General features: G+C 41.6%; 1 protein-coding gene across 2 annotated transcripts in view; it reads right to left on the reverse strand.

Annotated features, from left to right (window-relative positions):
- ARSB (arylsulfatase B) overlaps nucleotides 1-9,151 on the reverse strand; it is a 193,712-nt gene extending 184,561 nt beyond the window's left edge. For both annotated transcript variants that reach the window (XM_025389230.1, XM_025389231.1), the window contains exon 1: nucleotides 7,548-9,151. In XM_025389230.1, the coding sequence (XP_025245015.1) occupies nucleotides 7,548-7,862 (315 nt within the window). In that variant the 5' untranslated portion in view covers nucleotides 7,863-9,151. The remainder of the gene's footprint in view (nucleotides 1-7,547) is intronic.
- Between the last annotated feature and the right edge of the window lie 4,870 nt (nucleotides 9,152-14,021).

Below are 14,021 nucleotides of genomic sequence, written 5' to 3' on the forward strand. Positions count from 1 at the left end.
GCCTCAATGTAACCTTACTATAAAAACTGACACAAAAAAAAGTTCAAGTTTTAACACTTTATAATGGGTGAGCAGCATTAAACCCAGGGAGACCCAGCCTCCCTCCTCTAGCTCTTGGCCTGCCTCTGGCACCCTCATTCACTCAGCTACCATCTCATTCTTACAACAAGCTCATTCCAGCCTCAAGGGCTTTGCTTCTGTTGCTCCTTCCTCCACGTTAAACTTTGCTAGGATGTGTGCATGGCTAACTCCCTTCATTCATGCCTCTGCTCGTACTACCTCTTTTAAGACACCTTCCTGAGTCAAGATCACTTGACCTACTTTATTTTCTTCTCCACATGTATTGTCACGCCATTTAAATTCACCTTACTTAATTGTTTGTATTTCTTTCTTCCCCCACCCCCCACAGCCGAGATGGAGTCTTGCTCTGTTGCCCAGGCTGGAGTGCAGTGGCGCAATCTCGGTTCACTGCAACCTCCGCCTCCCAGGTTCAAGCGATTCTCCTGCCTCAGCCTCCTGAGTAGCTGGGATTACATGTGTGTACCACTACACCTGGCTAATTTTTGTATTTTTAGTAGAGACGGGGTTTCACCATGTTGGCAAGGCTGGTATCAAACTCCTGACCTCAGGTGATCCGCCTGTCTCGACTTCCCAAAGTTCTGGGATTACAGGCATGAGCCGCCACACCTGGTCTGTTTGTATTTATTTCACATCCCTCTTGGTTACTCCTTCTCCTTACCTCAACCCCTTCAGATTATAAGCACCAAGAGATTCCCAAAGTACAGTGGCGTAACTCGCTGCTCAGTAAATATTTGTTGAATGAAAGAATGAATGAATATATCACACTTAATGGTGATCGACTGAAAGCTTCCCCTCTAAGATTGGAAATAAGACAAGTATGTCCACTCATGCCACTTCTACTCAATATTGCACTGGAGGTCCTATCCAGGGTAATTAGGCAAGAAAATGAAATAAAAGGTATCTAGATTAGAAAGGAAGAAGTAAAACTTCTATTTGCAGATGACATGATCTTGCACTAAAAAACTCTAAAGATTACACACACACACACAATTAGAACTAATAAGTTCATTAAGGTTGCAAAATGATTGATGTAAATATATCAGTTGCATTTCTATGCAACAGCAATGAATTACTGAAAATAAAATTAAGAAAGGAAGTCCACTTACAATACCACTGAAAATAGTAAAACAGGAATAAATTTAACCAAAGTACAATGCGTATACATTAAAAATTATAAAACATTGTTGAAAGAAATTAAAGAAGACCTAAATAGGCTGGGTGTGGTGGCTTACGTCTACAATCCCAACACTTAGGGAAGCCAAGGCAGGTGGATCATTTGAGGTCAGGAGTTCAAGACCAGCCAGGCCAACATGGTGAAACCCCATCTCTATTAAAAATACAAAAATTAGGTGGGCGTGGTGGTGCGTGCCTATAGTCCCAGCTACTCAGGAGGCTGAGGCAGGAGAACTGCTTGAACCCCACAAGGCAGAGGTTACGGTGAGCCAACACTGTGCTCCAGCCTGGGCAACAGAGCCGAGCAAGACTCTGTCTCAAAAAAAAAAAAAAAAAAAAAAAAAACAACTCTAAATAAACAGAAAGACATCTCATATTCTTAAATTGGAGGTTATATTGTTGAGGTAATAATACTCTCCAAATGGTTCCACAGATCACTGAAATCCCTATCAAAATTCCACTTCCCTTTTTTTTTTTATAGAAATGGACAAGTTGATCCTAAAAGTTATGTGGAAATGCAAGGGGCTGAGAATAGCCAAACTGTCTTGAAAAAGAATAACAAAATTGGAAGACTCACATTTTCTAATTCTAAAACCTTTGCAGTACAAAGCAACAGTAATCAAGACAGTGAGGCACTGGCATAAGGATAGGCATATAGATCAATGGAATAGAATTATAAGTCATACATCTATGGTCAGTTGAGTCTTGACAAGGGTGCAAAGGGTGTAATGAGGAAAGAACAGTCTTTTAAACAAATGGCACTGAAATATCTGGACACCTACATACCTCAAATCGTACATAAAAATGAACTCAAAATGGATCAAAGACCTAAATGTAAAAACTGAAATTATAAAATACTTAGAAAAAAACATAGAGGTAAAACTTCATAATCTTGGATTAGAAAATGGTTTCTTAGACATGGTACCAACAATATAAGCAACCAAAGAAAAATAGGTAAGTAGTACATGAAAATTTGTAACTTTTGTTTACATCAAAGGACACTATCAGGAAAGTAAAAAGCAATCCACAGAATGGGAAAAAATATTTGCAAAGAGTCTATCTGATAAGGGTTTATTTAATAGTATCCAGAATACATAAAGAACTCCTACAACTCGAGAATGAGAAGATAAATAACCCAATTTTAAAATAGGCAAAGGATCTGAGTAGACATTTCTCCAAAGAAGACATACAAATGATCGATAAGACATGAAAAGATGTTCAACATCATTAGTCACTAGGGAAATGAAAATCAAAACTACAATTAAATACCACTTCCTACTCACTAGGATGACTTGAAGGCTATAATCAAAAAAGATAATGACAAGTGTTGGCAAGGATGTGGGGACACTAAAACCCACATACATTGCTAGTGGAAATATAACATGGTATAGCTGCTGTGGAAAACAATTTCCAGTTCCTCAAGGAGTTAAACATAGAGTTGCCACATGATACTAAGACAGCCAGGTGGGAGGGGGTCCCTGGCCAAACTCCAACTGGACTATGCACAGGGGTGGAGCCACAGAGGTTCGTGCCTGGCCTCTCCTCTGCCTATGGCACCTGGGATTCAAATGGGCGATGAGGGAAGCACTGTAGCAGGGACTCCTTGCAGTGGGTCCCTGTTTCCCCCCTTTTTTCCTTCTCACCCAGTAAAACTCTGCTTACTCACCCTTCAAACCATCTGCGAGCCTGAATTTTCATGGCCATGGGACAGACAAGGACCTCGTCGTTAGCTGAACTAAGAAGTCCTGCAACAATACTGTGTTTCACTCCTAGGTATTAACCCAAAAGAACTGAAAAAATATGCTCACACAAAAACTTGTACATGGATGTTCATAGCAGCATTATTCATAATAGCCAAAAAGTGCAAATAACCTAATGTCCATCAATGGATGAATGTATTAACAAAATGTGGCATGTCCATACAATGGAATATTATTGAGCCATAAAAGGGAACAATACATGCTACAACATAGATGAAAGGCCATCTCTTGTATTCCATTTATATGAAATGTCCAAAATAGGTAAAGCTACATAGATAATAAGAAGATTGGTGGTTTCCAAGGGCTGGTGGAATGGGGAAATGAAGAGTGACTGCTAATGGTTGAGTGGTTTCTTTCTGAGGTGATGAAAACATTGGTTGCACAACCTTGTGAATATACAAAAAACCATTGAACTGGACACTTTAAAATGGTAAATTATATAGGATGTGAACTATAACTTAATATTGCCAGTGGGAATGTAAATTGGTACAATCTCTTAAGATGCAATTTTACAATATTTATCAAAATTACAAATGCATCTACCCTTAAACCCAGAAAATTCCATTTCTAGGAACTTATCCTTCATATATGTTCCAATATGTACAAAATGGCATGTGTACAAAGTATTCACGTCACCATTCTTTGATATATCAAAAGGCTGGAAACAACTTGCATGTTCATCAGTATGCAACTGGTTAAATAAACTACAATGTATCCATTTAACAAAATATTATGCAGCCCTAAAAGCTGTGAGGACAATCTTTAGTCAATGAAATGGAATGATTTCAAATAAGTAAAAACAAACAAACAAACAAACAAAATAGGAGCTGCAGATCAGTGTGAAGAGTATGTTACCATTCACATAGAAAAAAGAGAGAAATGATATATATAAATATATATTTCAGAGCATTGTTTGTCTACAAAGATGGGAACTGGATGTCTAAGGACTGTGTGTGTGTGTGTGTGTGTGTGTGTGTGTGTGTAGATTTTCACTATAAGCCCTTTTGCAGCTTTTGAGTTTTTAAGCCATGTGAACGTATTTTCTATTTTAAAAATAAAATACAGATTTTTTTAAAGATTTCACAAATAATGAATGAATGAGTCATAGGGCAGTGGGAAGGCCCCTAGCCTGAGTGTAGAGAGACCTGAATTTCTAGTTCTTGAATTGGCCAGTAACTACTTACCCCATCTGCTAATTAAGTCTCCTCCATTGCCTCCAACCTGTACCCAGTCCCTACACATTTTTCACCATAGCATGCACGTTTAAAATAGTTCATTTGTGAGGGCTCTGAAAAATTAAATGTCTCAATATAAAAGGTTGAATTCAGGTTCCTGATTAAATAAGTTCCTAGCAGCATAACAAGTAGTACACGCAATTTTTAAGATACGTTGTGTTGGGCAAGATTAATCTTTCTACCAGTAGATGGGGTTAGTATGATAGGTATGATAATGTGCATTTGCCAAGTTAGAAACTTGCCCTAATGGACACAAGAGCCTAGAGTCAAATTAATTTAGAGCTAGACAAAGTCTAGAGTTCAGCTCAACTCCTCTGTTTCACAGATGTGGAAATGATGGCCACCGAGGTCAGAGTCTGACACGGCCAAGACTGAAACCTACATCTCAGTTCCTAACCAGTCTTTTCTCAATACATAATTTCTTAAACCAAAAAAACCTAAAACTCAGGATTTCATGAGAGTATAAAGTCCAGTCAGTCTAGGCTTGTTTATCAACTTGTGCTTTTCTTTTCTAAAGTTAAGTAATTATGGGAAAGGGGTCTGTAAATATTAACTTAAAGCATGATTGCCAAGTTCATAGATACGACTCTTAGCAACTCCCTTCAAGTACCTCATTTTGAAATAGTCAAAAAATTCCTTCATTTTATTGTCTAAAATTATGCATAAGAAATGACACAGAAACAAAATCTATTTTTATTTTACATGGAATATAGGCAATTTCTAACTCAGAAATATTATGGGTTGATTCTTTACATTGAACTGTTTAGGAATGACCCAAATGTCCAAAAGTAATACAGGGATTATTTCGTATGTATGCAGCAGCCCTTGCAATGACATTTTTAATAATTTTGAGTAGGCAATATGGCGTAGTGGTTATAAGCACCAACTCTAGGACCAGGCAGCCTGGGTCAAATCCTGGTCCAACCTTTACTGGCCCTGCAACCTTGGGCAAGTTTCTTAACCTCTTACAGCATCAGTTTCCTTGTTATAGAACAGAGATAAGAGTTATTGTGAGAATCAAACCAGTTAACACTTGTAAGTGCTCAGAACAATACCAACATACAGTATCTGAGGGAGACTCCTGAGCCCTCCCAGAAATATCTACTTCATTATAAGTGGACACTTGCTCACCCTGGGTAATATCTACCTGGGTCCCATGAACTCTAACAGAATAAAGTGGGTGAGAAAAGTGGAGAAAAAAAATGTTTGGGGAAGCAAGGCTGCTTTAGATACAGCTAGAGGTTTAGAGGTCTCTAAAACTCTCAGAGTGCCCAGTTTCTCTACTCTTCCTTTACTTCATAACCATGGGGTACTCTAAATACTAAAGTTTCTTCTCCAAGACTGAATGTTGGTGACTGGTAGGGGAGGATGTTAGGGGACAAAAGCAACTGATTACAGGAATGGGTTTTGTTTTGTTTTTGTTTTGAGATGGAGTCTTGCTCTGTCGCCCAGGCTGGAGTGCGGTGGTACGATCTCGGCTCACTGCAAGCTCTGCCTCCCGAGTTCAAGCGATTATCCTGCCTCAGTCTCCCGAGTAGCTGGGACTACAGGCGCAAACCACCACAGCCGGCTAATTTTTGTATTTTTAGTAGAGACAGGGTTTTGCCATGTTGGTCAGGCTGGTCTCGAACTCCTGACTTCAGGTGATCCACCTGCCTCAGCCTCCCAAAGTGCTGGGATTACAGGCGTGAGCCACTGCTCCCAGCCCAGGAATGGGTTTTTGAAGTTGGTATCTGCTTTCCTGTCTGAGTCTGTTGGAAGGGAGGAAGTTGGAGAAATGAATGGCCCTTCCATTCTTTTGCAATTTGAGTTCAGTTCTCTTACTTCAGAGCAAATGCAGAACCCTTTGGGGCAAACCTCACCTTTCCCTTCTTCTTTACTGGCACATCCCTTTACTCCCACAAAGTGTCCAGGGTGAGATTTGCACAATGTAGGGGATTCCTGATTACACATAGCAGCCAAAGTCAGAACCGCCAAAAGTACTAAGGTGGATGGTGAAGGGAAGCATCCTTTATTTTCATTTCTAACCTTGGCCACAGCTATTTCTCACCCTTAGCAACACCCAATCTTTCCTCTTTATAAAAGCCTTCAGACCACTGTGTGTATCTTTATCACAAGTAAGCCCTCCCTTCTCTTGATCTTAGGACCACGTGAGGCTAGGGTTGATCTGAAAGGTTATGCGAACACATACTAGGGAGGGCAATGTTCAAATATATATCCCCTGTCAGTAGCACAGTAAGCTCAAAGTATTTTTGTTGAGTAAACAGCATATGTACTCTGTGGAGGTATGCAGGTGGCATCCAACTGTACCCATTTACTGTATTTAATATGGTCATAACTTCAGGGTCTTAGAAATGTGACAACCGTATTCAGATTGAGGGGGAAAAAAGCCAATTTCCCAAGCCCGAGAGGATCAGTGGATGCGGGAAAAGCACAACAGACATGGCCTTGACCACTTTCTAGCTATGCGATTCTTAACATGCCAACGAACCTATACAGGCTTCCTGCCTCGTCTGTAAAAGGGGGTAAAGAAAACTACCTCATGCGCTGTTTCAATAATTCACTTTAAAAACAACAAAGTGCTACGCAAATGTTCTTGCTATTCTTAATCATCTAACATCTATGCACCCTCCACATTTATATTTCCTTCGTTAACTGCGGAGTCGTTCCTAAAGGGAAGCTTTTAAAGAGATAATGAAGATGCTCAGAAGAGTTCAATACAAGGTTACATCTTAAAGGAGTGTCAGCAGCCTAAGAAAAACCAACCTAGCATCAGGTTTCACTCCAAGGGTGTTGAGAACCAGAAAAGAATAATCTTTGGTGGGACACTCCTAACCCATAACCGCTGGGTTCCCGGGGACCAGGGTCGCATCTACGGCGGGCACCCCTTCATTTTACCTCTCCCCTTGTCTTTGCTCCCAGCCCGCGCCCTCCCCAGCCTCCCACCTCAGGACCGCTCACTCAGCCTGCCGGCCGCGGCGCCCAGCACCCGGCATTCCCATAAACCCCTTCGCCCGGAGCTTCAGAAAACGAAAGACAAAGCCACCAGCCCAACCCGGCGGCAGGGGCGCGGGTCCGCGGGGCGCCGGAGCCGGGCATGCGCAGAGGCCACGGCGGGCTGCCGGCCTGCAGGAGCGAGGTCGGGGCGACAAGCCGCCGGGGCCCATACGCGGGTCTAGGGACCGAGCCCGGCCTGCCAGCGCCCGCGGCCTCAAGGGCCGGTTAGTAGCGGGAGGGAGTCGGCGAAAGGCGGGGCGGAGGCGGCGCGGGCGGTGAGGGCGCCTGGGGCGCAGCGTACCTGGTAGCGGCCAGTGAGCAGCTGGCTCCGCGACGGCGTGCACAGCGGCTGCGTGTAGTAGTTGTCCAGGAGCACCCCGCCGGCCGCCAGCGCGTCCAGGTGCGGCGTGCGGATGCGGGAGCCGTGGAAGCCCACGTCGTTCCAGCCCAGGTCGTCTGCCAGCACGAAGACCAGGTGGGGCGGCCGGCTGGCCTCGGCACCCGAGCCCAGCGGCTCCAACAGCAGCAGCAGCAGCGGGAGCGGGAGCACGACGGGGAGGAGCGACTGCCGAGGTCCGAGGCCTCGGGGCAGGCTCGCCGAGCGGCGCGGACCCATCCTTGGCCGCCCGCGGTCCCAGCGCCTGTGGCGCCACCAGCCCCGAGTACCGCTGATAGAATGAGGAACTGGGCGGCTGGGGCCTGCTCCGCCCCGGCGCGGGACGGCACCCCTAGCGGGCCGTGGGCTTGCCAGACCGGGCGCTCGGCTCCCGCCGCCTCCGACCCGGGCCCCCGGCCGCTGTGGCGGAGGAGGAGCCAGAAACAAACCCGCGGATGCCCGCTGCTCGGCTTCTTGGAAACTAAGCTGACGCTTGGAGGGCACCAAGGGCCGTTATCTTCCCCGGCAATGAACTTTGCACCGTGGTTTCCAAAAAAAACAAACAAACAAACAAAAAAACAGATGTGTTATTTTATAACGCTTCAAAATTTACAAAGCATCTGCACAGCCCGCGTCTCCTATAAAGCCTGCAACAACTCTGGCAGCTAGACATTATACTTAGTGCCAATTTTTCATAAGAAAAAAAGCTTATAAATGGTTAAGCCTCTGACTCAGATCCTGACCCATGATGTCTAACTAGCAAGTCATTTCTAGCACAAGAGCCCAGCCTGTGGCAGGTGGGAGGATGGTGAAAAGGCAGAGACCTAAATAGTTTTTCACATTCATTTATGCGTAGTGTACAGCCATGAAGCCACTTCCTCCCCACTAGCAAACAGGAGGCCAAATACACAGTCTGATTGCACTGTGCCCTTTGGAAGGTGCAGTTACTTTCAAGGTGCCCTGGGAGGAGTTGGAGTGTTGTGTGGTCATTGAATAGCTCATTTGCTATGACCCCATTCAGAGCTGGCTCCCCCACCAAGCAGTGACCGTAAGAAGCACACAGTATCTAATTAGCCTGAAATATCTGTGAGTGGAAGGAAAAAAATCCTTTAGTCACGTGCTTATTGAATTGGGAAGTTAGCCGTATGACCAGTAGATTCCCGTTGCCATCCAGACTTTCTGTCTACTCTCTGCCTGGAGATACAGCTGTTAATAGGTGTAGGGGAAAATTTTTGCATTGCCTAGAGAACATACCGTTCCAGGTTGAGTCTGATTCCGTGAAAGTTATTTACAACTTTATAAGTTATAGATAAATAACAATGGAAAACAATTGTTATTTATATATACACAAATGAACGTTATCCAGCAGAGTAACAATCCTTCCCCTCCACCACTATTACCAAGGAAAACAGTTTCACCTCCGCTTGCACATGTTAGCATTCCTGATCTGTTCTTTGGATTGTCCTTTGAATTGCTTTTAACACCTTACCAAATTTCCTTATGAATGAGTTAAATAAAATCATGTATTCACTTTTACATTTGTATGAGGGTCATGATTTTACCTTTATTCCCCAAGAATCCTTTAACATATGATATGTTTGCCTCTTAACATACTTACACTTTTTTTCTTTGCATGAAGTAGATTACGTTATATGCACTTTAGTCTCCAGTGGAATCAATGAAATTTAGCAGAAAAAAGTGAAAATTTTAGCGTTAGTTAAATTCAAAGAATAACTTTGAAGAACTATTTGACTCATTATGTCAAAGCTTGAACTTTTCCTTTAAACACCCTGTGGAAGACCTTGAAGGACTGAAAATTTCCACTGTGGTTTTGTGTGTCTTTCTCCCCGGTAATTCTTCTTCCCTATTCTCCTTGATAAAAATCAAGAAGAAATAACTGATGGGTGCTAATTTGCAGGAACAATCCTTCCTTTGACCAACTTCTCCTGAAACTAGCTAAACTTTCACTGATTCTTCTGTCCTATGTTTTTAAATAAAAGCATATGTTAATAGTGCTCTGGAAATGTGCAAATAGAAGAGTTAATTCTATTTTTCATCTGTGTATTGAACACATAGTGTGCAGTACAAGCTAGTTATTTTTTAAAATATCTCAATTGGAGTTTGATGTTTCTTCATGATTAGAGGTTATGGATTTGCACGAATACCACAAAAAGTGATGTGCTATGTTTCTCGGTGCTTCCTATTAAGAAGCACATGATGATTTCTTATGGGATGACTTTGTTAGGGTAAACATTTCTTCACTGTGAGGTTAATATTTTCTTCTTGTAATTAATAAATATTTTATGGAGAGAATTTGAGAATATGTAAATATCCTATTATGCCTTACACACATTATTTTGCTTACCACTTTTAGTATCTTGCTTCTTGCTTCAATTAGTTATAATTAGGATGGCTACCAAATGCTGATTTTCATTTCCTCTATATTGTTAGAGGAATATTCTAATTCCTTCATTTCCTCTATATTATTAGAGGAATTATATATGTGAACTAGTGAATTCCTGTTTTAATCAATATGCTATAATCCTTTACTATAGTTATTTCAATGCTCAAATTTTCTCTGTTTTGGCCAGTGGGAACCCCTACAATCTGGCTCATATCCTTTTGGCATGTCCTCTTGAATCTTTGTGCATGTCCACACATTTTGATACAATGAGATTTTCTAGGCTCAACTTGCACTTTTCCGCCCTCAATCCCGGAATCAGATATTTCTCCAAGGAACCGTGATTCCGTTTTTTGTTTGTTCGTTTGTTTGTTTGTTTTTGAGACGGAGTCTCGCCCTGTTGCCCAGGCTGGAGTGGAGTGGCACAATCTTGGCTCACGACAATCTCGGCATCCAAGGTTCAAGAGATTCTCCTGCCTCAGCTTCCCGAGTAGCTGGGACTACAGGCACATGCCACCACACCTGGCTAATTTTTGTATTTTTAGTAGAGATGGGGTTTCACCATGTTGGCAAGGATGCCCTCGAACTCCTGACCTCAGGTGATCCACCCCCCTCAGCCTCCCAAAGTGCTGGGATTACAGGTGTGAGCCACTGTGCCTGGCCAGAACTCTGGTTCTTTTTAGGGATGACATTTAGAAACCAATCTCTGTGTTTTAGATGTGCTCATTGCTACTGGGCTGTCATCACTTCTACGATCTCGCTCAAGACAAAGATAGGAACCATATATACATATATATACACACACACATATATAAATGTTTATACATACACCACACCCACATACTATATCTAAACATATATATATATAACCATGAGTTTATCATGAATACCTCTAATTCTATTTCCCCTCATTTCTATATGTGTATGAGTTGTACCAGTTTTCATCACTAGCTACTGAGTAGTATATTGAAAACAGTTTGGCAATTTCTTACAAAACTAGACCTATTCTTATCCTACAATACAGCAGTCACACTCCTTGGTATCTATCTGAAGGAGGTGAAAACTTATGTCCACACAAGAATCTGCACACATGCTTACAGCAGGTTTATTCGTCGTTTCGAAAACTTGGAAGCAATGAAGATGTCCTTCAGTAGGTGAAAGGATAAACGGTGGTACATGCAGAAAATGAAATAGTATACAGCAGTAAAAAGATAGGAGCTATCAAGCCATGAAAGACATGGTGGAACGCTCAATGCATATTACGAAGTGAAAGAAGCCACTCTGAAATAGCTACATACTATATGATTCCAGTTGTATGACATTTCGAAAAAGGCAAAACTATGGAGACAGTAAAAAAGATCAGTGGTTGCTGGGTTTGGGAAGTGGGGATAAGTAGAGGTAGCATGGAGGATTTTTTAGGGCAGCAGTCTCCAACATTTTTGGCACCAGGAACTGGTTTTGTGGAAGACAGTTTTTCCACAGACTGGGCAGCAGGGGTGTGGGGATGGTTTCAGGATGATTCAAGCACATTTCATTTATTGTGCACTTTATTTCTATTATTATTACATTATAATATACAATGAAATAATTATACAACTCACCATAATGTAGAATCAGTGGGAGCTCTGAGTTTGTTTTCCTGCAACTAGATAGTCCCATCTGAGGGTGATGGGAGACAGTGACAGATCATCAAGCATCAGATTCTCTTAAGGGGCCCACAGCCTAGATCCCTCACATGCACAGTTCACAATAGAGTTTGCGCTCCTATGGGAATCTAATGCCGCTGCTGACCTGGCAGGAGGCGGAGCCGAGGCTGTAATGCAAGTGATGGGGAGCAGCTGTAACTATAGATGAAACTCTGCTCACTTGCCCACTGCTCACCTCCTGCTGTGCGGCCCAGTTCCTAATGGACCACAGACAGTACCATCCATGGCCTGGGGGTTGGGGACGCCTGTTTTAGACCAGTGACACTACTCTTTATGATACTACAATGGTGGATATATGTCATTATACATTCATCCAAACCCATGGAATGTACAACACCAAGAATAAACCCAAAAGTAAATTGAACTTTACATGATTATGTTATGTCAATGTAGGTTCGTCAGCTGTACAGATGTACCACTCTGGTGAGGGATGTTGATAATGGGGGATGTAAGCATGTGTGGGGACAAGGGTTATATGGGAAATCACTGTACCTTCTTCTCAATTTTGCTGTGATCTAAAATTGCTCTAAAAAAACTAAGTCTTTTTTAAAAAGTACTATACTTTTTTTCTAATCTGATATGAGAAATGATATATCACTATAGTATTTTAGTTTTGCTTTTCTCTTATGATTAAAATGGAACATCTTTTCATGTGATGAAGGACCCTTTTAATGTCACTTTTGTGAATTGTCTGTGTTGTTTTCAATTGGGTTTTTGGTCTTTTCCCATTCAATTTTAAGAATTTTTTGTATATTACACAGGTTACCCCTTTAATTGTGGTTATTTATCACAAATATTTTCTTCCAGTTTGTCAGTTGTCAAATTGGTGTTTTTAACATGGAAAAGTTATTTTTTAATGTGAGACAAATTTATCAATATTTTCTATGGTTACATCTGGATTCTGGGTCACAGTTAAACTATCCTAATACCAAAGTTAAAGTAAAATTTACCCATTTTTTTCTACTAGTAATTGCATAGCTACATTTTTACATTTAGATCCCTGATCCATGGGCATTATTTTTGTGTACAATGTGGAATATGGATCTCCTTTTCTTTTTCCAAATGACTGGCCAGTTGTCTCAGCACCATTCATAGGGAATTCCATTTTTGTCCCAATGATATGAGAGCCACGTTTATCATATGCTTAATTTCCACATACACTTGGCTCTATTTCTAGGTTTTCAGTTAGTTGGATTCTGCTTGCCTGTTTACTCATAGCACTAGATAGTCTCAGATTTAGAGGCTTTACAGTATGTTGACATGTGTGATAGGGCTAATGACTCTTCATAGCTTTCCACTTTTAGTGTTTTCCTGGCTATTCCTTCATGTGTTCTTCCTTTTTCTTTTTTCTTTCTTTCTTTCTCTCTCTCTTTTTTTTTTTTTTTTTTTTTTTTTTGACAGTATCTCCCTCTGTTGCCCAGGCTGGAGTGCAGTGGTACAATCATGGCTCACTGTAGCCTCGACCTCCTGAGTTCAAGTGATCCTTTTGCCTCAACCTCCCCAGGAGCTGGGGACTACAGGTATGAGCCACCACACTCAGCTAATTTCTCAAACTTTTCTGTAGAGATGGGGTCTCACTATGTTGCCCAGGCTGGTCTTATCCTGAGCACAAGTGATCTTCCTGCTCTGGCCTCCCAAAGTACTGGGATTACAGGCATGAGCCACCACACCCGGCCCCAAAATTTTTATAATATTCAGTTGTCATATCTAAGAATAAGGAGTGCCTTTCCATTTAAGGTCTATTTTTGCACCTTTTAGAAGTGTTTTCCTCATATCAGTTTTGTGCTTAAACTTATTTCTAAATATTTTTATCTTCTCTTTTGCTATTGAAATGGGGCTTTCTCTACCATTATAACTTTTAACTGGCTATTATTTGTGGACATGAAGGCTATGGTATCTACCCATTTGTATCCTACCAATTACTGAACTCTTGTATTGTTTGAGTTGGTTTAATCATTAGTTTCTTTTAGGGTTTTCCCAGTACATAGTCATATCAGTAAAAACTATTCCAGTCAGTTAGAAGGTGCAAAAATTGGGACAGAAATAAAAGCAGCTCCCAATTCAGAAGTGAGATAAAAGCTCATTGTTTGGCATGTGGGGTGCCTGGAACTCTGAACGTATTTTTTACATAGAAATGATATACATAATCACCTGGCTTGCATTCTAACCCTCACAAAACCTACTTAACCCAGAGTGAAAATCTTTTATAACTCCTAAAGTCAGTGAGAAAAAGACCAACAAACAATTTTCAAATGGGTAAAGTATAGGAACACAATTGTTTACAGAAGAGGA

The sequence above is a fragment of the Theropithecus gelada genome, chromosome 6 (genome assembly GCF_003255815.1).
Source record: "Theropithecus gelada isolate Dixy chromosome 6, Tgel_1.0, whole genome shotgun sequence".
In the NCBI taxonomy this organism is placed as follows: Eukaryota; Metazoa; Chordata; class Mammalia; order Primates; family Cercopithecidae; genus Theropithecus; species Theropithecus gelada.